General features: G+C 39.4%; 1 protein-coding gene and 1 non-coding gene across 15 annotated transcripts in view; one reads left to right on the top strand and one right to left on the bottom strand.

The window, feature by feature from the left end:
• The window catches only part of PHC3 (polyhomeotic homolog 3), a 95686-nt gene that overhangs the window by 8933 nt on the left and 59708 nt on the right, over nt 1-27045 (top strand). For 11 of the 14 annotated variants that reach the window (XR_010343495.1, XR_010343496.1, XR_010343497.1 and 8 more), the window contains 3 exons: nt 370-525; nt 1610-1687; nt 25949-26107. Coding sequence is in view for 11 of the 14 variants with exons in the window: in XM_064378902.1 (XP_064234972.1) it covers nt 370-525; nt 1610-1687; nt 25949-26107 (393 nt within the window). In the remaining 3 variants the exon portion in view is untranslated. The remainder of the gene's footprint in view (nt 1-369; nt 526-1609; nt 1688-25948; nt 26108-27045) is intronic. The other 3 variants (XM_064378908.1, XM_064378907.1, XM_064378910.1) reach the window with 1 other exon arrangement.
• LOC135275930 (U6 spliceosomal RNA) lies at nt 25552-25658 on the bottom strand. Its single transcript, XR_010343519.1, has one exon. It is a non-coding gene; the product is annotated as a U6 spliceosomal RNA (small nuclear RNA).

Raw genomic sequence — 27045 nt, 5'->3', positions numbered from 1 at the left:
AGTAGCTGGGACTACAGGCACATGCCACGACGCCCAGCTAATTTTTTGCATTTTTAGTAGAGATGGGGTTTCACCGTGTTAGCCAGGATTGTCTGGATCGCCTGACCTTGTGATCCACCCACCTCAGCCTCCCAAAGTGCTGGGATTACTGGCGTGAGCCACCATGCCTGTCCCACTGGGTAGTTTTAATACGTACAAGTTAGTGATTCCTAGTCATATGTAACTAGGAAAGAAGTATGTTAATAAGCTTGATGATATTATGTGTCAAAGCAGTGAAATTTTAAACTGCCACTTTTTTATACTTTCATTTTCTGATTAAGATGAAGGTTGAGGTTATCGTTTGACATTGGTTCAATTGACCTATCGCAGGTGATTCAGCAGGCATTGCATCGGCCCCCCAGCTCAGCTGCTCAGTATCTTCAGCAAATGTATGCAGCCCAGCAGCAGCACTTGATGCTGCATACTGCAGCTCTTCAGCAGCAGCATTTAAGCAGCAGCCAGCTTCAGAGCCTTGCTGCCGTTCAGGTGAGACTGAAATAAACTAAGAATTTATGAGGCCAAAGTTTGTTATCTGTAGGTAGTTACTGAAAACAAATACATTGGGGATTATTTCAGAATTCTCAGATGCCTGTGGTTATTTTTCCTGAAGGAAATATATTAATAGGTTGCCAGTTGAGAAAAAGGGAATATGTTTTTTATGTTACTCTGTTTCTAGCTTTTATCTCAGTGGTTTTTACCCAAATTGGAGAAATGCTATGCTGGTGGCTTGGTTAGGTGTATAAAGTTCTAGGTACAACAGTGAATACTTAGGCTTACATAAATTACATTTTTTCTAAAAATAAGATTAAAAAATGATGTACTTATACTCATTAAAAAGATCAAACTATCAAATTGCTTATAAGAGATAAAGCTGTTCCTTTTCCCTGCCTACCACTGTTTCTCATTCTTCAGAGGTGGCCACTGTAACAATTTAATACATATTTCTCCATAAATTTTCTATACAAAGATGTGTAAATCCATCTTTCTAAAATCTAATTATATTATTCCTACTGATAACAGGATTTCATTATTAAATGCTTGTTTTTAAAAAATATATTTTTTTATTATTGTACTATTTAAATAAAACTGTGTAAGATTTAATCTTAGATCTCATCACCAGAGGAGGATCTCAGTTGACTGCACCTGAGAAAGGTTTATTTTTGTTACCAACAGATTCTCAGCTGTTGCTTCTTCTTAGTAGTGTAATTTTAAATAACATTTTCACGATACAAGTTAGGAAACTGAAACCCACTGACTCTTGTTGTAGCTCTAACTTTTTCTTCATAATGTGGAGTAGTGATTCCACTTTCAAGATGACACAGACCCATAAAGTGGAACCGACAATAAAGTAGCTAATAAAATTAGTCTTTGGATCCCCTGTTTTCACCATTCAGCTTTTTCTTGTTTAAAAAATCTGTTTAACCAAAGCTTAAGCCATGTTGACTGTAAAATGAGTTGTTTCATACATACCCCTTTTGACATTTATTGTTGTGGTTTTGTGTTATCATGGTACAGAAAATTCTTAACTTGAGGTTTTTACCGACATATTATAAAAGTCTTCCTATTTCAGGCAAGTTTGTCCAGTGGAAGACCATCTACGTCTCCTACAGGAAGTGTCACACAACAGTCAAGTATGTCCCAAACATCTGTAAGTTCCCTACATTTTTCCTGGATTTACAGATTTAAAGACTTGTCTTCCAAAAGTAAACTGTTGTTTATGAAGCTGTTATTGTAATTTGTTGCATGCTGTTTTAAGTAATAATTGCCCAAAAATAGGAATGATAAAATTCAAAAATTCAGAACTAATGTTAAACTTAAGAAAATCTGAGTCTCAAAAAATCTTTTTGTATTATTTCTTGTATATCCTTTTGCACTGATCATGTTCACATTTTATGTGGTTCTAAATGATTTCAGTTTTCAGTGTGTACTGAAAGCCCAAAATATACAGTGCAGGGATATTGGCCGTGAATTTACTGTAATATGCAATAGTATGTCATGTCCTTGGTAGACATCTAAGCATTTCTAACTTTGTGCAGTTCACATTTTAGAAAATATACTTTCAGCTTACTGTTATTTGGGTTCAATTTGCAAGTATCTATTCAAGATAGGGTAATTTATTTTGAGAAAGGAGTAAAAGAAAGCTGATTTGCTATATTGCACATATGTATTGGGAAATTGTGCAAAGTTTCCCAGGTAAAATAAATTTATGGGCATGATAATACTTGTTTAACTTTTAATTTTGGTATAGTTTTAAACTGCAAGAATAATAAAAGAAGATTTCTGCATATACTCAGGTTAACCAATTATCAGCATATTGCCCTATTACTTTATGATTCATTCTTTCCCACTACATGTAGACATATTATTTTTTTCTGAGTCAGTTGTAGGTTGAGACGTGTTCCTTTATTCCTAAATGCTCTGATGTGTATTAAGAACAAGGCTATTGTTTTATGAAGCCACAGAAAAATTATTAAATTCAGGAAATTTAACATTGATACAATGCAGTTCATATTCACATTTCATCATTTGTCTCGGGTTTCCCAGCCTTATCACTGTGGACATTATGGGCCAGATAATTCTTTGTTGTTGGGGGCTATTATGTACGTTATAGGATGTTTAGCAGCATCCCTAGCCCCTAGATAGCAGCAGCTTGTGGTCTTCCTCCTTCCTCTAGTGTGACAACCAAAGGTGTCTCCTGGTGCGGGGCAAATCGCCTCTAGTTGAAAACCTAATAATGTCCTTTCTAGGTACTTTTTCCTGGTCCAGAATGGTAATACTTTGATACTTCATAAAATCAGCTCCAATACAGTATAGTTTGCTAAGTACATGCTGTGGTCAGCATATAGGTTTTTTTTTTTTTTTCTGGCTGTTGATCTGACTTTTTTTTTGAGACGGAGTTTCACTCTGTCGCCAGGCTGGAGTGCAGTGGCGCCATCTCAGTGCAACCTCTGCCTCCCAGGTTCAAGTGATTCTCCTGTCTCAGCCTCCCGAGTAGCTGGGATTACAGGCATGCCTGGCTAATTTTGTATTTTTAGTAGAGATGGGGTTTTGCTCTGTTGGTCAGGCTGGTCTCAAACTCCCGACCTCAGGTGATCCGCCAACCTTGACTTCCCAAAGTATTGGGATTACAGGTGTGAGCTATTGCGCTTGGCCTGATTTGACATTTTTAATTAAAAAGTTTTTTTTTTTTTTTTTTTTTTGCATGGGAATGTCCTGGGGTATGAACAAGATTAGTTTAAAAATTACTTATGGGCTGGGTGTGGTGTCTCATGCCTGTAATCCCAGCACTTCGGGATGCTGAGGCGGGCAGATCACCTGAAGTCAGGAGTTCAAGACCAGCCTGGCCAGCATTGTGAAACCCCATCTCTACTAAAAATACAAAAAATTAGCTGGGCAGGGTGGTGCATGCCTGTAATCCCAGCTACTCGGGAGGCCGAGTCAGGAGAATCACTTGAACCTGGGAGGCGAATGTTGCAGTGAGCCGAGATCATGCCACTGCACTCCAGCCTGGGCAATAGGCAAGACTGTCTCCAAAAAAAAAAAAAAAAGATTACTTAGGACTTGTAGATGTTAGATTAAAGAAAATGAAAAAGTCAAGTAATATAACCTAGCTCTAAGCATTAATGATGTAGTTTTGGTCATTGACATCAGATGTCTTTCATTAATACAATGGTAGTTAAGGAAAGGAGTAATAAGCATTTTGTGGGTTACTCAAGGAAATTATATAGGCAAATTTTTTACCCCGTGAAATACTGGAATAATGATAGGATATAGTTGTATAGATACGTTGTTTTGAATTTTTTTTTCTTCATGTTATTAAAAGGTATCCTTTTAAACTGTTTTCTTTCATTTGGCTTTATGTATGTGACATTCACAGAAGTTAGAATTCTAGTGATTGTGCTTATGACATTGTTAATGCTAATTTTCATAAACCAGGCAGCCTTGTACCATGAAGTATGCCAACACCTGTAAATAGCTGGTGGGGGAAAAGAAGTAAATAGGAAGAACAGATTCCCAGTAAAATAAAGGATTAATACATTATATTTGGTTCATTTACTATTCTAGGTGAGCTTCTGCTCAGGTCATTTGACTAGCAGTACAAATTACAGTGCTCAAGGTGGCTTAATAAATTTAGGTCAGTATCAAAAAAGCGGGTGGGCCGTGGTAACAGAAGTCTCTAGGTAGTGATGATAATGAGCCATCAGGTAGCGGCTAGTATTTTTTGGAGTTTTGCTTATTTTGAGTTAGGTTTCCAGATAACAGTGAAACCATAGGAAAGGGTCCATCCTTCAGAAGAAGAACGGGCTCAAGTAACCAGCCAAGTAGTTTGGGGTTTAGAGCAGGAGTGGGATCCCAATGGGAAAATGGAATATTATTTTAAAAAATCAAGTCAAAAGTCTAATCGTACAACCTGGGGGAGCTGTGTACCTACTGATTGATTTGTTCCTAATTTGAAAATCCAGAATGCTCTAAAATCTGAAATTTTTGAACATCAACATGACATTCAAAGGAGGAGTGTTAATTGGAACATTTTGGATTTTGGATTTTCAGATTTGGCATACTAAACCAGTTTGTATCTTTCCAAAATCTGAAAAAAAACCAAAATACTGAAACACGGCTGGTCCCAAGGATTTCATATAACAGATAATCTATATGTGGTTTGGAGAGTAGACTATTGTTAATAGAATGTATAGGTAACTAGTGGGTACCTGCATTCTTTTCTTTTCTCTAATTAGAACCAGGTGACTAATTCTAAATGATTGTCAGTAGTGGAGTGGTGATTTTGATTGTTTGGCTCTAAAACTAATTGGGACTGAGCCTTTACGTTTATGTCTTTAATATTTCAACATAAATGGGGCTAAGATTTAGTTAAATTTCACTTGCTAAAATGAAAGTTAAACCAACTAAAAATTCTGCCAACAAGCAGCATAAGCAAAGTGAAAACAACAAAGTGGGAGAAAATATGTTTGCATCATGATGTCAAATGAGTAATTTTTTTTTTCATTTTGTTATTTTTCAAAAGAGAAGACGGGGAGAATTTTAGCCTTTTTTCTTTTCTTTCTTTTTTTTAATTGATACATACTCTTGCTCTATCGCCAAGGCTGGAGTGCAGTGGAACCGCCTCGATCTCCCAGGCTCAGGTGATCCTCCTGTCTCAGACAGTTGAGCAGCTGGGACTATAGGCACACACCACTACGCCTGGCTAATTTTTAAAATTTTACTAAAGGAGAGGTCTTGCTGTGTTCCCCAGTCAGACTGATCTTGAACTCCTGAGCTCAAGAGATCCCCTAACCGTAGCTCGCAGAGTGCTGGGATTATGTGGTATAGGCATGAGCTATTACACCTGGCTGATAATATTTCTAAAATACCTAAGGCTCTTATATTAGTAAAATGAATAGAATTCACAGAAGATCTTAGTTGGTAATTTTTAAAAGAAAGACTATTTTTGGCATTTTTTTTTTTTTTTTTGAGATGAAGTGTTGCTCTGTTGCCCAGGCTGGAATGCAGTGGCGTGATCTTAGCTTACTGCACCTGCTGCCTCTTGGGTTCTAGCAATTCTCCTGCCTCAGCGTTTCGAGCAGCTGGGACTACAGGCATATGCCACCATGCCTGGCTAATTTTTGTATTTTTAGCAGAAACAGGTTTTGCCATGTTGGCCGGGCTGGTCTCAAACTCCTGACCTGAAGTGATCCTTCCCCCAACCCCCACGACTGTGTTTTTGGCTTTTAAACACATGAAGGTATATTTACCATATAAATAATAAAGAAATGTATGTAAAAAGGCTGCGAGTGGCGGCTCATGCCTGTAATCCCAGCACTTTGGGAGCCCAAGGCAAGTGGATGAAATCCCATCTCTGCAAGCAAAATACAGCAACAAAACATTAGCGGGGTGTAGGGCAAGCACCTGTAGTTTCAGCTGCTTTAGAGGCTGAGGTGGGAGGCTTGGTTGAGCCCGGGAGGTCAAGGCTGCCCTGAGCGGAGATCGTACCACTGCTCTCCAGCCTGGGTGATAGAGCAAAACCCTGTCAAAAAAAAAAAAAAAAAAGAAATATAAATATATGTACAAATAACAATGAAGTACTGTTTTCATCTGTCAAACTAGAAAACAAGGGAAAACGTTTGTACAATATCTATTGTTGGCAAGAATGTGAAGTGGGTATACTCATACACGATTAGTGGGAATATAGATTGGTGCCACTCTTTTGAAGAGTTATTTGGCAGCACATGTTAAACTTTAAAATGTACATGGCCTTGCTGAGCATGGTGGCTCATGGTTGTAATCCTAGTGCTTTGGGAGGCTGAGGTGGGGCTATCACTTGAGTCTAGCAGTTTGAGACCAACCTGGCCAACATAGCAAGACCTCATCTAATAAAAAGAAATTAGCCAGGTGTGGTGGCGTGTGCCTGTAGTCTCAGTTGCTCAGGAGGCTAAGGCAGGTGGATTGCTTGAACCTAGGAGTGTGAGGCTGCAATGAACTATAATTGCGCCACTGCGCTCCAGCCTGGGCAACAGTGTGAGACCCTGTTTCAAAATGAGGCCAAAAAATCTGTGTGTACACTTTGATATAGCACTAATGATATAATTAAAAATGACCTAGATAATTATGCCCGTATGCATGATTTATAATAGTGAAAATTATAAATAATACAAATGCCCATTAATTGAGGATGAGTTCAATAAATGATAGTTAATTCATACAGGAGGAATACTATAGCTACTAAAAAGTGCTGTATATGTGTCTACGGAGAGACTTAGATTTTCATTACGTATTGCGTGTAAAAAGCAAGAATGCATTGTGTGAGTTTGTTTAACTTATATATTTTGGTTATTCTATTTCCAGTCTAAAATTATTATTTGGGGCTGGGTGTGGTGACTCATGCCTGTAATCCCACCACTTTTGGAGGCCGAGGCAGGCAAATCACTTGAGGTCAGGAGTTTGAGATCAGCCTGGCCAACATGGCAAAACCCTATTTCTATTAAAAATACAAAAATAAGCCGGGTCCCCATGGTGGCAGGTGCCTTTAATTCCAGCTACTCTGGAGGCTGAGGCAGGAGAATAACTTGAACCTTGGAGGTGGAGGTTGCAGTGAGCTGAGATCAGTAAACTCTAGCCTATGCGGCAGAGTGAGGCTCCGTCTCAAAAAATAAAAATAAATAAAATTATATGTTCTGTTTCTTTGGGGAGACCTTTTTATAAAAAAATTAATTTGTTTCAGGTATGCTCATTGTTGCTTGTTTGAACAATTTTTTTTAAAGAGATAGGGTTTCACTATGTTGTCCAGGCTGGCCATCAACACCTGGACTCAAGTGAACCTCTGCCTCCTAGGTTCAAGCAATTCTCCTACCTCAGCCTCCTGAGTAACTGGGACTACAGGATTGCACCACCATGCCCAGCTAATTTTTGTATTTTTAGTAGAGACAGGGTTTCACCATGTTGGCCAGGATGGCCTTGAGCTCTTGACCTTGTGATCTACCTGCCTCGGCCTCCCAAAGTGCTAGGATTACAGGCATGAGCCACCGAGCCTGGTGGCCAGTACTTTTTTATTGAGCACCTACTTGGTGTCAGGTGCCAAAGTTTGAAAGTGAACAAAGATTTTAGAGTATAATGAGGATACAGACAAGTGAATGGTCAAAGGACTGTATGATATGAATTTTGTTTTGCAGGAATATCTAACTTTCTTTTAAAGTCTCTGTGGAAGAAAAATTAAATCTTTGTGGGCCTGAAAATTACCTTTCCTTTTTTTGTAATTATCTTACATGAATTCTATATTGAAAATAATTTTTCTCAGGAAATTTGAAAGGAAAGATTACTTTTTTCAAAAGTTTAGTATTGCTGAAGAAAAGGCTGATGTTAGTTTCATTATCATTCTTCTGGGGTGACTGCTGGTTCGTTCTTTCCAGAATCTTTTAGGTTTGCCTGTTTGCTTTAGTTTTTTTTTGCAGTTTCATGGGAATGTATCTCGATGTCATTGTGTAGGACACCTGTTGGGCACTCTCAGTGTGAAACTAGGTTTTTAATGATGATGTATGTGAAACTAAACCCATTTGCCGTAAGTTCGTAAGTTAATTTTGTTATTTAATGATGATGTATGTAGAACTAAACAAATCCACAAGAAATTAATTTTCTGTTTTCTCTGTTCTCTCTTTCTGGAGCTCCTGGCTGAATGTTGATCTTTCTGGATTTTTTTTTTTTTTTTTTTTTTTTTTAACCTTTTCACTTACTGCATTTTTTTTGTTGTTTTTTTGTTTTTGTTTTTTTTTTTTTTTGGTGAGCCATTTCCTCGACTTCTTTTAAGTCTTTCCTTGACTTTTAAAAGAAATTTTAGTTCAGCCACTATATTTCTAATTTCTCAGAGCATTTTCTTTTCTTATTCTTTTAAAATACTATTCTGTTTTTCTATTATGGATAAAATATTTTGGATCTCTGTTATGCAATTTATCAGATTTCATTTTACTTTTATTTTCACTTTTTTTTCGAGACAGGATCTCACTTTGTTGTCCAGGCTGGAGTGCAGTGGTGTGAATATGGATCACTACCAACTTCTGCCTCCCAGCCTCAACCTCTGCCTCCCAGCCTCAAGTGATCCTCTCTGCTTAGCCCCTCAAATAGTTGAAATTACTGTTGTGCGCCACCACACCTGGCTAATTTTTGTATTTTCTTTAGTGTCAGGGTCTTGCCATGTTGCCCAGGCTGGTCTCAAACGCCTGAGCTCAAGTGATCCACCCGCCTTGGCCTCCCAGAGTGCTGGGATTACAGGTGTAAGCCACTGTGCCTGGCCTATCAGATTTTTTTGTTGTTGTTGAGATGGAGTCTCTGTCACCCAGGCTGGAGTGCAGTGGCGTGATCTCGGCTCACTGTGCCGAGTATTAAATACATTGAGTATTTAATTAAGGATCACATACTGCGTTGGAGACTCTTTTTTCCTTCTAATATAAAAAGGCTTCCGGTCGTTTTTTTCCTTTCATGATGTTTGAAGATCTCAGGTCAGCTTACCTTGTGGAATGTCCAGTGGTCTAGACTTGTCTGTTCCGTCCGTCCTTTTCTACTGTATTGATTGCTGTTTCAGTGGGTTGTAGTAGGAGGGAGAAGCAAATGGTTTATTTCTTCACTACATTCTTTTTTCTTTTTCTTTTTTTTTTTTTTTTTTGAGGCGGAGTTTTGGTCTTGTCCAGGCTGGAGGGCGATGGCGCAATCTCGGCCTATTGCAACTTCTAACTCCTGGGTTTAAGTGATTCTCTTGCCTCAGCCTTGCGAGTAGCTAGGGTTACAGGCATGTGTCACCACACCTGGCTAATTTTGCAGTTTTAGTAGAGATGAGATTTATTCGTGTTAGTCGGGCAGGTCTTGAACTCCTGACCTCAGGTGATCCGCCCGCCTCAGCCTCCCAAGGTGCTGGGATTACAGGCGTGAGCTGCCATGCCTGGCTATTATCTTCTTTATTTATTGGTTGTAAATATGATTTTTAATGGGTATACAATGTTCCACCATTTTTAAAAACTACTTCTCTTGCTGGTGGTTTAATTTTTCCCATTGACTATTTTGTTGTATATATTTTTAGCTATTATCTTGTTAAAAATTTCCTAAGAGTACATTCAGTGGGTCAATGAGATTGTTTTTAGATCAAGAACCTTAAAACTGTTCAGTTTTCTCTAACAATGTTCAAATCACATCAGCCTCATATCAGAGTCAATTTGATATATTTATATTATATAGGGGATGTAAATTTACCTGAGAGAAAATTATTTGCTTATAATCAGTGATTCTCGGTATTCTACTGCTAGTGTCCTCATCCTCTATTATCTCTTACAGGAATTTTTTTTTTTTTTTAAATTTAAGTTCCGGGGTACATGTGCAGATCTTGCAGGATTGTTACATAGGTATACATGTGCCATAGTGGTTTGCTGACTCCATCTCCCTGTCACCTACGTTAGGTATTTCTCCTAATGTTATCCCTCCCCAATCTCCCCACCCCCTGCTATCCCTCTACTAGCCCTCCAACCCCCAACAGACCCCAGTGTGTGATGTTCCCCTCCCTGTGTCCTTGTGTCTCATTGTTCAACACCCACTTATGAGTGAGAACATGCGGTGTTGGGTTTTCTGTTCTTGTGGCAGTTTGCTGAGAATGATGGTTTCCAGCTTCATCCATGTCCCTGCAAAGGACATGAACTCATCCTTTTTTATGGCAGCATAGTATTCCATGGTGTGTATGTGCCACTTTTTCTTTATCCAGTCTATCCTTGATGGGCATTTGGGTTAGTTCCAACTCTTTGCTATTGTAAACAGTGCCACAGTGAATGTACATGTGCATGTGTCTTTATAACAGAACAATTTATAATCTTTTGGATATATACCCAGTAATGGGATTGCTGGGTCAAATGGAATTTCTGTTTCTAGATCCTTGAGGAATCACCACACTATCTTCCACAGTGGTTGCACTAATTTACACTCCCACCAACAGTGTAAAAGCATTCCTATTTCTCCACATCCTCTCCAGCATCTGTTGTTTCCTGACTTTTTAATGATCGCCTTTCTAACTTGGTGTAAAAGAGTAACTCAGTGTGGTTTTGATTTGCATTTCTCTAATGACCAGTGATGATGAGCATTTTTTCATATGTTTGTTGCCCACATAAATGTCTTCTTTTGCAAAGTGCCTGTTCATATCCTTTGCCCACTTTTTGATGGGGTTGTTTGCTTTTTTTTCTTGTAAATTTGTTTTAGTTCTTTGTAGATTCTAGATATTAGCCCTTTGTCAGATGGGTAGCTTGTAAAAATTTTTTCCCATTCTTTTAGTTGCTGGTTCACTCTAATGATTGTTTCTTTTGCTGTGCAGAAGCTCTTAAGTTTAATTAGATCCCATTGGTCTATTTTGGCTTTTGTTACCATTGCTTTTGGTGTTTTAGTCATGACGTCCTTGCCTATGCCTATGTCCTGAATGATATTGCCTAGGTTTTCTTCTAGGGTTTTTATGGTGTTAGGTCTTATGTTTAAATCTTATCCATCTGGAGTTAATATTTGTATAAGGTGTAAGGAAGAGGTCCAGTTTCAGCTTTCTGCCCGTGGCTAGTCAGTTTTCCCAAAACCATTTATTAAACAGGGAGTCCTTTCTCCATTGCTTGTTTTTGTCAGGTTTGTCAAAGATCAGATGGTTGTAGATGTGTGGCATTACTTCCAAGGCCTCTGTTCTATTGCGTTGGTCTGTATCTCTGTTTTGGTACCGGTACCATGCTGTTCTGATTACTGTAGCCTTGTAGTATAGTTTGAAGTCAGGTAGCATGATGCCTTCAGCTTTGTTCTTTTTGTTTAGGATTGTCTTGGCTATGCAGGCCCTTTTTTGGTTCCATATGAAGTTTAAGGTGGCTTTTTCTAGTTCTGTGAAGAAGGTCGATGGTAGCTTGATGGGGGTAGCATTGAATCTATAAATTATTTTGGGCAGTATGGCCATTTTCACGATATTGATTCTTCCTAACCATGAGTGTGGAATGTTTTTCTATCTGTTTAGGTCCTCTCTTATTTCCTTGAGCAGTGGTTTGTAGTTCTCCTTGAAGAGGGTCCTTCACATCCTTTATTAGTTGTATTCCTAGGTATTTTATTCTCTTTGCAGCAATTGTGAATGGGAGTTCATTCGTGATTTGTCTCTCTGTTGTTGGTATTACTTGTGATTTTTGCACATTGAATTTTTATCCTGAGACTGCTGAAGTTGCTTATCAGCTTAAGGAGATTTTGGGCTGAGACGATGGGGTCTTCTAAATATATAGTCATGTTATCTGCAAATAGAGACAATTTGACTTCTGCTTTTCCTAATCGAATACCCTTTATTTCCTTTTCTTGCCTGATTGCTCTGACTAGAACTTCCAATACTATGTTGAATGGGAGTGGTGAGAGAGGGCGTCTTTGTCTTGTGCTGGTTTTCAAAGGGAATGCTTCCAGTTTTTGCCCATTCAGTATGATATTGGCTGTGGGTCTGTTGTAAATAGCTTTTATTATTTTCAGATATGTTCCATCAATACCTAGTTTATGGAGAGTTTTTAGCATAAAGAGCTGTTCAATTTTGTTGAAGGCCTTCTCTGCATTTACTGAGATAATCGTGTGGTTTTTGTCTTTGGTTCTACTTATGTGATGGATTACGTTTGTAGATTTGCGGATGTTGAACCAGCCTTGTATCCCCGGGATAAAGCCTACTTGATCATGAGGGATAAGCCTTTTGAAGTGCTGTTGCATTCTGTTTGCCAGTATTTTATTGAAGATTTTTGCTTCGATGTTCATCAGGGATATTGGCCTGAAATTATCTTTCCTAGTTGTGTCTCTGTCAGGTCTTGGTATCAGGATGATGTTGGTCTCATATTAGGTAGGATTCCCTCTTTTTGGATTGTTTGGAATAGTTTCAGAAGGAGTAGTACCAGCTCCTCTTTGTATGTCTGGTAGAATTTGGCTGTGAACCCATCTGGACCTGGACTTTCTTTGGTTGGTAGGCTATTAATTGCTGCCTCAACTTCAGACCTTGTTATTGGTCTATTCAGGGATTCAGCTTCTTCCTGGTTTAGTCTTGGGAGGGTGTAAGTGTCCCAGAATTTATCCATTTCTTCTAGATTTACTGGTTTATTTGCATAGAGTTGTTTGTAGTAATCTCTGAGTGTGGTTTGTATTTCTTTGGAATCGGTGGTGATATCCCCTTTATCATTTTTTATTGTGTTTATTTGATTCTTCTCTCTTTTCTTTTTGATTAGTCTGGCTAGCAGTCTGTTTTGTTGATCTTTTCAAAAAAACCAGCTCCTGGATTTAATTTTTTGAAGGATTTTTTGGTATCTCTATTTCCTTCATTTCTGCTCTGATCTTAGTTATTTCTTGTCTTCTGCTAGCTTTTGAATTTGTTTGATCTTGCTCCTCTAGCTCTTTTAATTTTGATGATAGGGTGTTGATTTTAGATCTTTTCTTGCTTCTCATGTGGGCATTTATTGCTATAAATTTTCCTCTAGCCACTGCTTTAAATGTGTCCCAGAGATTCTGGTACATTGTGTCTTCATCCTTGCTGGTTTCAAAGAACATCTTTATTTCTGCCTTCATTTTATTGTTTATCCAGTAGTCATTCAGGAGCAGGTTGTTCAGTTTCCATGTAGTTGTAGGTTTTGAGTGAGTTTCTTAATCTTGAGTTCTAACTTGATTGCACGGTGGTCTGAAAGACTGGTTATGATTTCCATTCATTTGCATTTGCTGAGGAGTGATGTACTTCGAATTATGTGGTAAATTTTAGGGTGAGTGTGATGTGGTGCTGAGAAGAATGTATATTCTGTGGATTTGTCGTGGAGAGTTCTGTAGATGTCTATTAGGTCCGCTTGGTCCAGATCTGAGTTCAAGTCCTGGATATCCTTGTTAATTTTCTGTCTCGTTGATCTGTGTAATATTGATAGTGGAGTGTTAAAGTCTCTCACTATTATTGTGTGGGACTCTAAGTGTCTCTGTAGGTCGTTAAGAACTTGCTCCTGTATCGGGTACATACATATTTAGGATAGTTAGCTCTTCTCGTTGGATTGATCCTTTTACCATTATGTGATACCCTTCTTCGTCTCTTTTGTTGGTTTAAAGTCCGTTTTATCAGAGACTAGGATTGCAACTCCTGCTTTTTTTTGCTCTCCATTTGCTTGGTAAATGTTCCTCCATCCCTTTATTTTGAGTCTATGTCTTTGCACATGAGATGGGTCTCCTGAATACAGCACACCAATGGATTTTGACTTTTTATCTAATTTGCCAGTCTGTGTCTTTCGATTGGGGCATTTAACCCATTTACATGTAAGGTTAATATTGTTATGTGTGAATTTGATTCTGCCATTTTGATGCTAGCTGGTTGTTTTGCCTGTTAGTTGACGCAGTTGCTTCAGTGTGTCGATGGTCTTTACTGTTTGGTACATTTTTACAGTGGCTGGTACTGGTTGTTCCTTTCCATGTTTAATGCTTCCTTCAGGAGCTCTTGTAAGGCAGGCCTGGGGGTGATGAAATCTCTCAGCAATTGCTTTTTCGTTAGAGATTTTATTTCTCCTTCACTTATGAAGCTTAGTTTGGCTGGATGGGAAATTCTGGGTTGAAAGTTCTTTTCTTTAAGGATGTTGAATATTGTCCTCCACTCCCTTCTGGCTTGTAGGATTTTTGCTGAGAAATCTGCTGTGAGTCTGATGGGCTTCCCTTTGTGGGTAACCCCTCCTTTCTTTCTGGCTACCCTTAGCATTTTTTCTTCATTTCAACCCTGGTGAATCTGACAATTATGTGTCTCGGGGTTGCTCTTCTTGAGGAATATCTTTGTGATGTTCTGTTTATTTCCTGGATTTGAATATTGGCCTGACTTGCTAGGTTGGGGAAGTTCTCCTGGATAATATCCTGAAGAGTGTTTTCCAGCTTGGAGACATTCTCTCCGTCACATTCAGATACACTGATCAAACGTAGGTTAGGTCTTTTCACATAATCCCATATTTCTTGGAGGCTTTGTTCATTTCTTTTCACTCTTTTTTCTCTAATCTTGCCTTCTCATTTTATTTCATTGAGTTGATCTTCAGTCTCTGATATCCTTTCTTCTGCTTGATTGATTTGGCTATTGAAACTTGTATATGCTTCACGAAGTTCTCGTGCTGTGTTTTTCAGGTCTATCAACTTGTTTATGTTCTTCTCTAAGCTGGTTATTCTAGTTAGCCTTTCATCTAATGTTTTTTCAAGGGTCTTACTTTCTTTGCATTGGGTTAGAACATGTTCCTTTAGTTCAGAGAAGTTTGTGATTACCCATCTTCTGAAGCCTGCTTCTGTCAATTCGTCAAACTCATTCTCCATACTGTTTTGTTCCCTTGCTGGTGAGGAGTTGTGATCCTTGGAGGAGGAAAGGCATTCTGGTTTTTGGTGATGTCATCCTTTTTGTGCTGCTTTCTTCCCATTTTCATGGATTTATCTACCTTTGGTCTTTGAAGTTGGTGACTTTTGGATCGGGTCTCTGAGTGGACGTCCTTTCTGTTGATGTTGAAGCTATTTCTTTCTGATGTTTAGTTTTCTTTCTAACAGGTAGGCCTCTCTGCTGCAAGACTGCTGGAGGTCCACTCCAGACCTTGCTTGCCTGGGAATCACCCGCAAGGGCTGCAGAACAGCAAGGATTGCTGCCTGTTCCTTCCTCTGGTAGCTTTGTCCCAGAAGAGTACCCACCAGATGTCAACCAGAGCTCTCCTGTGTGAGGTGTCTCTTTGGATATATGGGGGTCAGGGAGTCCCTTATCAGAGCACAAAGGCTGTGCTGGGAGCTCTGTTCTCCCTTCAGAGGTGCCGGGCAGGGATGTTTAAATCTGCTGCAGCTGAACTCAAAACCGCCCCTTTTCCCATGTGCTCTGTCCCGGGAAGGTGGGGCTTTATTTATAAGTCCCCGACAGGCTGCTGCCTTTTTTCAGAGATGCCCTGCCCGGCAAGGAGAGAGTCTAGTTACAGTCTGCCTGCAGAGGTGTTGCTGAGCTGTGGTGGGCTCTGCTCAGCTTCTGTACAGGTAAGGTCAGAACTGCCTCCGTAATGGCAGCCTGTCTCCGTAATGGCCGGATGCCCTTTCTCCCGCTGAGCTCTACCAACCTGGGTTGAGCTCAAACTGCTGTACTGGCTGTGAAAATCCGAAGCCAGTGGGATTCAGTTTGCCGGTCTCCATAGGGGTGGCACCTGCCGAGCCAGTGGCTCTTCGCCTTCAGCCCCCTTTGTCTCAGGGGTTCTGGCCGCTCTGCCTTGTAGGCGCTCCAGGCACCAGCCAAAACGGCCGCTCAGATTTGTGCTAGAAGCCTGCTATGCCGGCTGCCTTCCAGATTTGTGCTGGAAACTCATGGCACTTGTTGGCCAGCAGGAATCTCCTGGTCTGTAGGCTGCAAAGACCACAGGAGGAGCGCAGCAACTGATCCGGAGTGCTGGAGTGGCGGGAAAAGTCCCCATGGCCTCTGTTGGGTAGGAGTGGGTCCTGGGGCCCGTTGCACTTCCCGGGTGAGGCAGCGCCCTGCCCTGCCTCAGTTTTCCCTTTTTGGGCTACACCCACTGTCCAACTAGTACCACTGAGATGAACCTGGTGCCTCAGTTGGAAATCCGGAGATCACTCGCCTTCTGTGTCACTCTCGCTGGGAACTGTGCTCCGCAGCTGTTCCTATTTGGCTCTCTTGGTGGAAGTCAGGTTTGTTTTTTTAGGCTTCAAAACTCATTGTTTTTGAGGATTCTTTAATATATAATTTTAAGTGGTTGGGTGTAGAAGCCTTTTCCAAAACCTAATAGTAGTCTGAAATAAAACTGTAGCCTGAATATTTGTATGGTCACGAGCAGCTTTACAGAAAAAATAAAAAAGGTATTAAGGTCCCTAATGCCTCCTTTCCTCCTTTTCCTTTCAGTCTCTCTGTCTTCTCAGTTGGTTCTATAACCCTCCAGTTTTTGTTTTTTTTTTTTAAATTTTGAGATGGAGTCTCACTCTGTTGCCCAGACTGGAGTGCAGTGGTGTGATCTCAGTTTACTGCAACCTCTGCCTGCCGGGTTCAAGTGATTCTCCTGCCTCAGCCTCTTGAGTAGCTGGGATTACAGGTGCGCGCCATCACACCCATCTAATTTTTGTATTTTTAGTAGAGATGGGATTCACCATGTTGGTCAGCCTGGTCTTGAACTACTGTCCTCGTGATCCTCCCGACTTGTCCTCTCAAAGTGCTGGGATTACAGGCATGAGTCACTGCGCTCAGCCTTCAGATCTTATCCTATGTTTTATGGACCTGTATATCATAGAGAAGTGTGCACATATGCTCTTAGCACTCTTTTTTACACATTGTAAACACAGGTATTCTGCATTTTTTTCCCCTTAACGTGTGTCTTGAGATCTTTTTATGTTTGCAGACAGAGAGAAATCTCACTAAAGCTGCTGTGTAGGGTTTGCGCAGTGTGAGTGGATTTTATTTTATGTAACCATCCCTGTTGATGGACATTTAAAATTATTTCCAATATTATAATTGTTCTAACATTGCAACTTTTCTTTCTAGGGTGTCAACATATGAAAACATTTGGAAACTGTGAGGTTTTTTTGTTTGTTTTATTTTTACGAGCTTGTATTACAAAAATAAGTAATTTTTTCTAAAATTTTTTCTTAAAAAAAGATAGGCATTTTATTTCTTTGATTTATTAAAAACATGCAGTCTCTTAAAAAGAAAATCCTTCATGGATAGCTATTACTACTTAAAAGGCTGGTCGTGGTGGCTTATGCCTATAATCTCAGCACTTTGGGAGACCAAGGTGGGTGGATCACTTCAGGTCAGAAGTTCAAGACCAGCCTGGCCAACATGGGGAAAACCCATCTCTGCTAATTTTTGTGGTCCCAGCTTCTCAGGAGGCTGAGGCAGGAGAATCACTTGAACTCAGGAGGCAGAGGTTGCAGTGAGCTAAGATTATACCACTGCACTCCAGCCTGGGCAGCAGAGCAAGAGTCCGTCTCAAGAAAAAAAATTTCTATATGGGGCTGGGTATGGTGGCTCACACCTGTAATCCTAGCACTTTGGGAGGCCAAGATGGGAGAATCATTTGAGCCCAGAAGTTGGAGACCAGCCTGGGCAACACAGTGAGACCCCATCTCTTTTCTTAAAAAAACAAAATAAAAATAAAATTTTTGTATAGCATTTTATACTTACCAATATTTGAAATACTCACATAGAAGTTCCCACTGAATAATGAGGCAATACAATTTATAAGCTGCTTTAACATAGTAAAAGCAAATTAATATTCTAAGGTAAGCATTAAACAAGACAAAAATAGCATTTTTCTCTGATTCTAAAATTAGTACGTACATAGAAAAGGTAAAAACTTTTTAAAAACGTAATCCCAGTTTTTTTTTTTTTTTTTTTGAGACGGAGTTTCGCTCTTGTTACCCAGGCGGGAGTGCAATGGCGCGATCTCGGCTCACCGCAACCTCCACCTCCTGAGTTCAGGCAATTCTCCTGCCTCGGCCTCCTGAGTAGCTGGGGTTACAGGCACGCGCCACTGTGCTCAGCTAATTTTTTGTATTTTTAGTAGAGACAGGGTTTCACCATGTTGACCAGGATGGTCTCGATCTCTTGACCTCGTGATCCACCCGCCTTAGCCTCCCAAGTGCTGGGATTACAGGCGTGGGCCACTGCGCCTGGCCGTAATCCCAGATTTTACTTCTAGAAGGCATTAAACACCTTTAACATTTTGGTGACTGTTCTCACAGATAGTGGTGCATGTGTGTGTGTTTCTATATTGAGTCTAGTCATATATAGTGTTATGGGTGTGTGTTACTGTATATACATCCAATGCAGTCATTTTCTTAACTTTTTTTTTTTCTTTTTTTTAGACAGGGTCTCGCTCTGTTGCCCAGGCTGGAGTGCAGTACTGCAATCTCAGCTCACTGCAACCTCCGCTTCCCAGGCTCAAGCAATCCTCCCAGCTCAGCCTCCCAAGTAGCTGGGACCACAGGCACATGTCACAATGCCTGGCTAATTTTTTGTATTTTTGGTAGATACAGGGTTTCACCATGTTGACCAGGCTGGTCTTGAACTCATGAGGTCAAGCCATCCACTGTCTCAGCCTGCCAAAGTGCTCGGATTACAGGTGTGAGCCACTGTGCCTGGCCATCTTTCTTTTTTCACATGTGTGATACATACATACACACAGACATTTATATGTAACTACATGGATTATACTCTATATGTTATTTTGCTGCTTTTTTACTCAGCAGTGGACATAAAAATCTTTTAATGCCATTGAATGCAGATACATCATTCTTTTAATGTCAAGTATTTCTCTATTTAAGGTATATCTAATTGATTCTGATCAGTCAAATGGCAGAGGCAACTGTCAAATGGACTTTCGCTGTGGGGAGTAATCAATTGGAAACTTCTTTTTTTTTTTGCTAGTTGATTTTTTTTTTTTTTTGAGACAGAGTTTCGCTCTTGTTACTCAGGCTGGAGTGCAATGGTGCGATCTCGGCTCACCGCAACCTCCGCCTCCTGGGTTCAGGCAATTCTCCTGCCTCAGCCTCCCGAGTAGCTGGGATCACAGGCACGCGCCACCATGCCCAGCTAATTTTTTGTATTTTTAGTAGAGATGAGGTTTCACCATGTTGACCAGGATGGTCTCGATCTCTTGACCTCATGATCCACCTGCCTCGGCCTCCCAAAGTGCTGGGATTACAGGTGTGAGCCACCGTGCCTGGCTTGCTAGTTGATTAAAAAAATTTATTTAACGTTGGTAACGGAAGATTGATAAGTACTGTGACAGGGTGGGGGCTGAACAAAAATGAACTGGAAGATACATAGCAACATAAAAATCACATTAGGAAATGCTTTCCCCAATAGAGAAAATATGAAATTTGTTTAAGGTTTAATTGGATAAATATTAATATTTTGACTTTTAAATCATACTAGTGCGACATATATATTTTTGCCAGTATAAATCTTCAGTGGATCAAATTACTTGGTGGTAATCATGGAATCTCCCTGGCACCTTTTAGTTGAAAAACTACAACAAATAGCATATAGCTGTTTTTCTTGGACACTTATTATTTGGGTATTATATACTTGGTAGGAGAGATTGTTCCTCTACTTATATTATTGGTTCTGTAGTGAGGCTAAAATATTAAAAATTGTAGGAAAAATAGCTGGGTGTGACGATATACACCTACAGTCCCACCTGCTTGGCAGTTTGAGGTTGATTGAGCCCAGGAGAACTACCTGACAAGATTGCATCTTATTTATTTATTTATTTTTAAAAATTATACTAAGTTCTGGGGTACATATGCAGAACGTGCAGGTTTGTTACATAGGTATACACGTGCTATGGTGGTTTGCTGCATCCATCCCCCTGTCATCTACATTAGGCATTTCTCCTAATGTTATCTCTCCCCAATCCCTCCACCCACTGCTATCCCTCCCTTACCCCACTATCCTCCTAACAGGCCCCGGTGTGTGATGTTCCCCTCCCTGTGTCCCTGTGTTCTTACTGTTCAGCACCCACCTATGAGTGAGAACATGCAGTGTTTGGTTTTCTGTTCTTGTGTCAGTTTGCTGAGAATGATGGTTTCCAGTTTTATCCATGCCCCTGCAAAGGACATGAACTCATCCTTTTTTATGGTTGCATAGTATTCCATGGTGTATATGTGCCACATTTTCTTTATCCAGTCTATCATTGATGGGCATTTGGGTTGGTTCCAAGTCTTTGCTATTGTAAACAGTGCCGCAATAAGCATATGTATGCATGTGTCTTTGTAATAGAATGATTTATAATCCTTTGGGTATATACCCAGTAATGCGATTGCTGGGTCAAATGGTATTTCCAGTTCTGTATCCTTGAGGAATTGCCACACTGTTTTCCACAGTGGCTGAACTAATTTACATTCCTGCCAACAGTGTAAATGCGTTCCTATTTCTCCACATCCTCTCCAGCATCTGTTGTTTCCTGATTTTTTAATGATCGCCATTCTAAGTGGCATGAGATGGTATCTCAATGTGATTTTAATTTGCATTTCTCTAATGACCAGTTATGATGAACTTTTTTTCATGTTTGTTGGCTGCATAAATGTCTTCTTTTGAGAAGCGTCTGTTCATATCCTTTGCCCACTTTTTGATGGACACTAACAGGTGGTTGGGAGTTAAATGGCTTTTTCTGGCAGACTTGTTTTTTTCTGGTGACTCCTAGAATTAATGTCAGTGGGGAGAGAGCTTGCAGTCATCGGGTTCAGTGAGCGAGTTTCTTTGTGAAGTGTGTGACTTGAGATAAGAAGTGACAGGATTGATCAGGCTCTTCAGTGAAAGAGAGTTAGGAGTGTTGGGATGGAACTGACAGAAAATAATGGAAACTGGTAATGACATCTGGTTTAGGTCAGTAGAGCAACACAGGAAAAAGGAGAGCCTTATCAGTTGTGGAAAGGAAGGGCAATTTTTTAGTCAGGCTAGCCAGGGAGATGGACTTCTTGCAGAGGTGGCTGCTGATGTTGACCTTCATGGGTTGGGTGTTGTTAGCGGATAGCTGTTTTTGAAATATTACTTGTTATATGGAACTTAAAAGTAGACACAATACTTGTTCTTTGATGTCACAACTTAGAGTAAAATACAGGTGGTCAGGAGGTTGCTAGTTTTCTTCCTCTTTTCTTTTTTAAGAAAAATAAAAGCATTCTATTTGTACTTTGTGCTCTACTTCCTTAAAAAGCACTCTCAGATTTGTTAGTTATCAACCAATTATTTTTTTAAGAAGACTTTTATTTTTCTTTAAAGAACGTGCAGATACCCTTACTAAGACTATGTTTCTTTCTTACTGGTTTTCGAAAGAATCATCAACTGAAAAAAGGTGCTGAGGCGTTATTACTGCATAGTAACCTGAATAGAAATCCAAAGAGAAATTAAGGAGCTATTCGGATATTTAAAGAGTACGCTGAATGCCAAAATACCTGAGTCAGAAAATCTTGGGGCCAGTTCTTCCCTGTTGGTGATTTAATCTCTGGAGCAAAGCTTAAACATTACATGAAAACTATGAAATATGCCTTAAAATAACATGATATTAAGTAACTTAATAAACTTACTGAATGAAGACATTTTGTAGATACTGGATATGTGAAGATGAATAACACATGGCCTCCACCCTTAAATTATTACTTAGGGCCAGGCGTGGTGGCTCACGCCTGTAATCCCAGCACTTTGGGAGGCTGAGGCTGGCAGATCACGAGGTCAGGAGATCGAGAGCATCCTAGCCAATATGGTGAAACCCCGTCTGTACTAAAAATACAAAAAAATTAGCTGGGCATGGTGGTACATGCCTGTAGTCCCAGCTACTCGGGAGGCTGAGGCAGGAGAATTGCTTGAACCCAGGAGGCAGAGATTACAGTGAGCCGAGATCATGCCTGAGTTATAGTGCTAGACTCTGTCTCAAAAAAAAAAAAAAATTATTTAAGAAGGTTGAGATAGAAATATATGCTAAAAGTATATGGATGGTAACAATTAGGCAAAAAGGGAGAATAGTCATGTCTGCTTTGGGATATGGGAATGCCTGTAAAAGCTTATTAGAGCAGGTGATTTTTGAGAAGGAGTTGTTCACTATGTAGCTGCAGATGGGCTGGGGCATAGGGGTGGCAAGGATGCTCAGTCTAGTCGGAATATCATTGCCAGTGTCATAGAGGACTGAGATCATGACATTACAAATGCCTTAGTGTGGGTAGTGGGAAGGATGTGTGTGGAGTGGGAGGAGAAGATGCTAGAGAAGTTGTCAGGAAAGGTTTAACTTTATCCAGAAGATTCTTAAATGAGTAATTAATATTAATAAAATTAGGGAAAGATTATCTGGCAGGTAGAAGGTGACAAGATTCTAGTAAGAGGTATCAGTTTGCAGATGTTAAAGTAATCAAGCTGGAAATGACACGGGCCCAAAGTCTCAAACTAAGTGATGAAAAATCAAAATGGAAATTAGGAGACGAAAAGATGAATTAGAAATAAAACACATGACTGATTTTGTGTGCGTCAGGATGACTTCCAGATAATATGTCTTTAAGAATTTTAGAAAATTCCAGTGCCATTTGAGGAGAAGCTGTTTTAAAAGGAATAAATAATTAGTTTGCTGTTTGAACTTGCTGAGTTTGAGCTGATGAAAGATATCCAGAAAGATGTATTTTGTAGGCATTTGGATCTGGAACTTCAAAAAAGGGTTTATAGTTAAGAATTGAGAGTCATCAGGATTGAATTGTTTGAAACTGTGGAAATAGATAGGATAATCTAGGAATTCAAGAAGAAAACTCTGGCTTGGAGTGGTGGCTCACACTGTTCATTCCAGCACTTTGGGAGGCTGAGGTGGTATCACTTGAGCCCAGGAGTTTGAGACAAGCTTGGGCAACATGATGAAACCCTGTCTCTACAAAAAATACAAAGATTAACTGGGTGTGGTGATGCATGCCTATAGTCCCAGCTACTCAGGAGGCTGAGGTGGGAGGATCATCTGAGTCCAGGAAGTTGGGGCTGCAGTGAGCCGTAATTACCCCACTGCACTCCAGCCTGGGTGACAAAGGGAGACCCTTTCTCACAAAAGAAAAAAAAGGAAGAAGAAGAAGAAAAGTGTTAAGGACAGAGCATGAACATTTTGGAAATGGGTCTGAAAGAAGCATTGGTCAAAAAGACTCAAGAGGGAATGGTCTGAAAAGAATCCACTGAGTTTGTCAGTTAGATGTTGGTGACCATTGTTAAGGCAGTTTAAGTGGTGTGTTAGGAGTAGGACCCAAATTACAGACTAATTCTGTATTGTATTATTGGTATTTATGCATTGAATTATACCTTTAAATATATTAAGGCTGGGCGCAGTGGCTCACGCCTGTAATCCTAGTACTTTGGGAGGCTGAGGTGGGTGGATCACCTGAGGTCAGGAGTTTGAGACCAGCCTGATCAACATGGAGAAACCCCTTCTCTACTAAAAATACAAAATTAGCCTGACGTGGTGGCGCATGCCTGTAATCCCAGCCACTCAGGAGGCTGAGGCAGGAGAATCGCTTGAACCCGGGAGGCTGAGGTTGCACTCCAGCCTGGGCAAGAAGAGCAAAACTCCAACTCAAAAAAGGAAAAGAAAAAATAAATATTATATTAAAATTAAAAACATGATATATATCAATTTAGAGAATTAGATAACCAGCTCTCATGTGCCTACTCTACAGTTTTTTTAACTTAAGGAAGTTGCAAAAATAGTACAGAGAGGTCCTCCTATATTTACTTCACTCAGCTTCCTCCAGTCACCATTCAGTTAACAAGTGTCTTGGGTTAGTTCAAAGGTTAATGTCTTGGGATGGCCTATGGAACCATACAGGGAGTATGGATTTGGGTTCTATACCCCTATCTGGTGCAATCCTGGGGTTTTCTGATAGGTGCCTCCTTCCCTGCCTCCACTAGGAGCAGAGCAGATGCAGGCTGCTTTGCTGTTTCTCAGAATGTATGGGTGGAGCTTTTCCAGCTCCCTTTTTACATATTGGGGAGCTCTTTTCAGGATTTTGGCTCAAAATAGGGATTTCACATGTAGCCCTCCCTTGAAATAAGCACAAAGGTGGATCTTCTGGGTCTGTAGGCCCAATATACCCTTATAGACTGCCTTGGTGTCAGCTAAGATGACATCTCTGGCTTTGAGTTTCTTCCTTTTTTGCACCAGGAATTTCCCTCTCCCTGCTTTTCTCTCCCCTTTGGAGTTCAGCTGTGTATTCTAATTTTTCATATTGATCTAGTATTTCAGTGATATTGTTTGGTCACATGGATGTATTAATCCAATCTGCCTTGTTGCTTGAATCAGAAGTCCAGTAAAGCATTTTTTCTAATAAAATATTTATTAATTTTATTCTCCGCTTTATTCCACAAAAATGATTTGAGGTTGGATTATATTATTCTCTCTTTAAAAATATATTTCTTGTTTTTTTGTTTTTTTTTTTGAGATGGAGTCTCGCTCTGTCGCCTAGGCTGGAGTGCAGTGGTGTAATCTCGGCTCATTGCAGTCTCTGCCCTCCAGGTTCAAGTGATTCTCTCGCCTCAGCCTCCTGAGTAGCTAGGATGACAGACACGTGCCACCATGCTTGGCGAATTTTTGTATTTTTAGTAGAGACAGGGTTTCACCATGTTGGTCAGGCTAGTCTCAAACTCCTGACCTCGTGATCTGCCCTCCTCAGCCTCCCAAAGTACTGGGATTACAGGCATAAGCCACCATGCCCAGCCAAAAATATTATTTATTTTTAAAATGGATAACATGCATGTTGTCTGAAATTAAAAAGATTTAAAAAAAGAGTATGCTTTTTGTTTGCCGTATTTCCCTAGCTACCTCACCCCAGTATCTCTTTATAGATACAATCAGTTACCACTTACTTTTTTTTTTTTTAGTAGAGACAGAGTTTCTCCATGTTGGTCAGGCTGGTCTCGAACCGCCGACCTCAGATGATCTGCCCACCTCAGCCTCCCAAAGTGCTGGGATTACAGGCATGAGCCACCACGCCCAGCCTTCTAGAAGTTAACAATGCACTAGTTTATTCTTTAACAGAAGTTTTAAACTTTAGTGTTTATAATTTAATTTTTTTTTCTTTTTTATTACCCAGAAGATTTAGAATTGATATCATTTAATTTTGTAGTCAATATTCAGGATTTTTTCCATGTGTTTGAGAAGTAGGAATTGTATTTTCTTTTGCTTGAGAGTTTTTAAGTTACAACTTTACACTAGTTAATGTGTTACATGTATGTTTTTATATTTGTGAATGAATTATCTATGTTTTAATTTTTGTTCACGAACTCCTCAGAATGTGACAAAGTGTTGATTAGGATGTTTTAAGTTATGTAGGATATTACAAAGAAACATTAACTCTAAATTTTTTATTTTTAATTGACACATAATAATTATACATATTTATGGAATACAGGGTGATATTTGAATACATGTATACCATGTATAGTGATCAAATCAGGGTAATTGACATATCCATCACCTCAAACATAGATCATTTCTTACTGTTGAGAACATATAAAATCCTCTATTAAAACTAATGGAACTCCCCATGAATTTGCATGTTATTTTTGCGCAGGAGCCATGCTAATTTTCTCTGTATTGTTTCAGTTTTAGTGTATGTGCTACCGAAGTGAGCACTGGCCCTAATTTTTAGGAAGTAGTGGAAATGATATTTTAAGATATTAGAAATCTTATTGAAACACATTGTAGCTATTCTTAAAAATTGTCCTGATTACTAACCAATCCATATACATATATGCAAACAATTGCCCAAAGAAATGAGGGGGTCTGTCAAAGATAAAGCCTTCTCTTTTGGTTTCCTTAGCCACAGTTTATGCCATTGACTACCTAACTGCAGCTCGGTGTGAAATTCAGTAACATGGAAGCAAGAAATGGAAGCCTATGACCTAATATGTTTTCTTCCTTAGATCAACCTCTCCACCTCTCCTACACCTGCACAGTTAATAAGCCGTTCCCAGGCTTCCAGTTCTACCAGCGGCAGTATTACCCAACAGACTATGTTACTAGGGAGCACTTCCCCTACCCTAACGGCAAGCCAAGCTCAAATGTATCTCCGAGCTCAAATGGTAAGATATGAGCTACCACATTTTTTCAGTGTTTAAGGACTTGAGAGATCAAAATGTTTCTTGATTTGATACAATAAGAGGTATTTTTAATATTTAAGAAATGTTTAATTGTGTGTGTGCATGTGGGTGTGCCTTCAGCTATTGTACATTTATGTCATGAAAGATTCTACTTTTAATTAATAGGTCTTTTTGGTATCAAATAGTAATTATCAACATTGGGAAGCTAATAGAGTCAGTATCGAGTGATTATTTTTTAATCGAAAACAAACTTTTTTTTCGTATTTTAACATCTCTGAAATTGAGATGCATTTTATAACTAATGGCAACTTGGCACTTACAGTGGTCTATAAAATCATTATCTATTTTTCACAACTTAGATTTGGTGAAGTAGAAATGTTAAAAAAACTTGGTTGGTAAAACACGTTAGAATTTGTGTCCTGGGATTTTCTGAAGTCTATATTGGAGTTCCTGATAGTTTCCCAGATGATTCTTAGCTTTGGTTATTCCCATCTCAAATTCTGCAAGATTATTTATGTTCTTCTGTTCATTTTGATCTTTTATGAATATAGTAATGGTAATTTGGTTATTCTGTATTTGAGTATTTACTGATTTCCTCATTTAATTGTTAAGCTTCTTTAAGGAATATAGAAATTGGTTGACATGTATTTTATTTGATGTCTTTACAAGAAGCTAGACAAAAGCATTGTCCCTAAAATATATTTATATTCTTTTTTGTCCAGTAGACTGATATATATCTACATCTCCAGCTTTCTATCTAAAATTGCAAAGAAAGTTTCCAATCATTTATGCTTTAAAATTAGGTTGAACCGTTTGAAATGGTTGCTATTTGACCACTTTTGAACTCTAAAATTAGCAGTTTCATACGGGTCAAACTAAATGGAATATCTTCTTTTTAGGTGTAGTCCTTTCAGGGTATT

This window comes from Aotus nancymaae, unplaced genomic scaffold (assembly GCF_030222135.1).
Source record: "Aotus nancymaae isolate 86718 unplaced genomic scaffold, 86718_ANA_hifiasm-v0.15.2.pri h1tg000019l, whole genome shotgun sequence".
NCBI classification, from domain to species: domain Eukaryota; kingdom Metazoa; phylum Chordata; class Mammalia; order Primates; family Aotidae; genus Aotus; species Aotus nancymaae.
The sequence above is the reverse complement of the archived record's forward strand: the minus strand, read 5'-3'. Positions and strand labels throughout refer to the sequence as shown.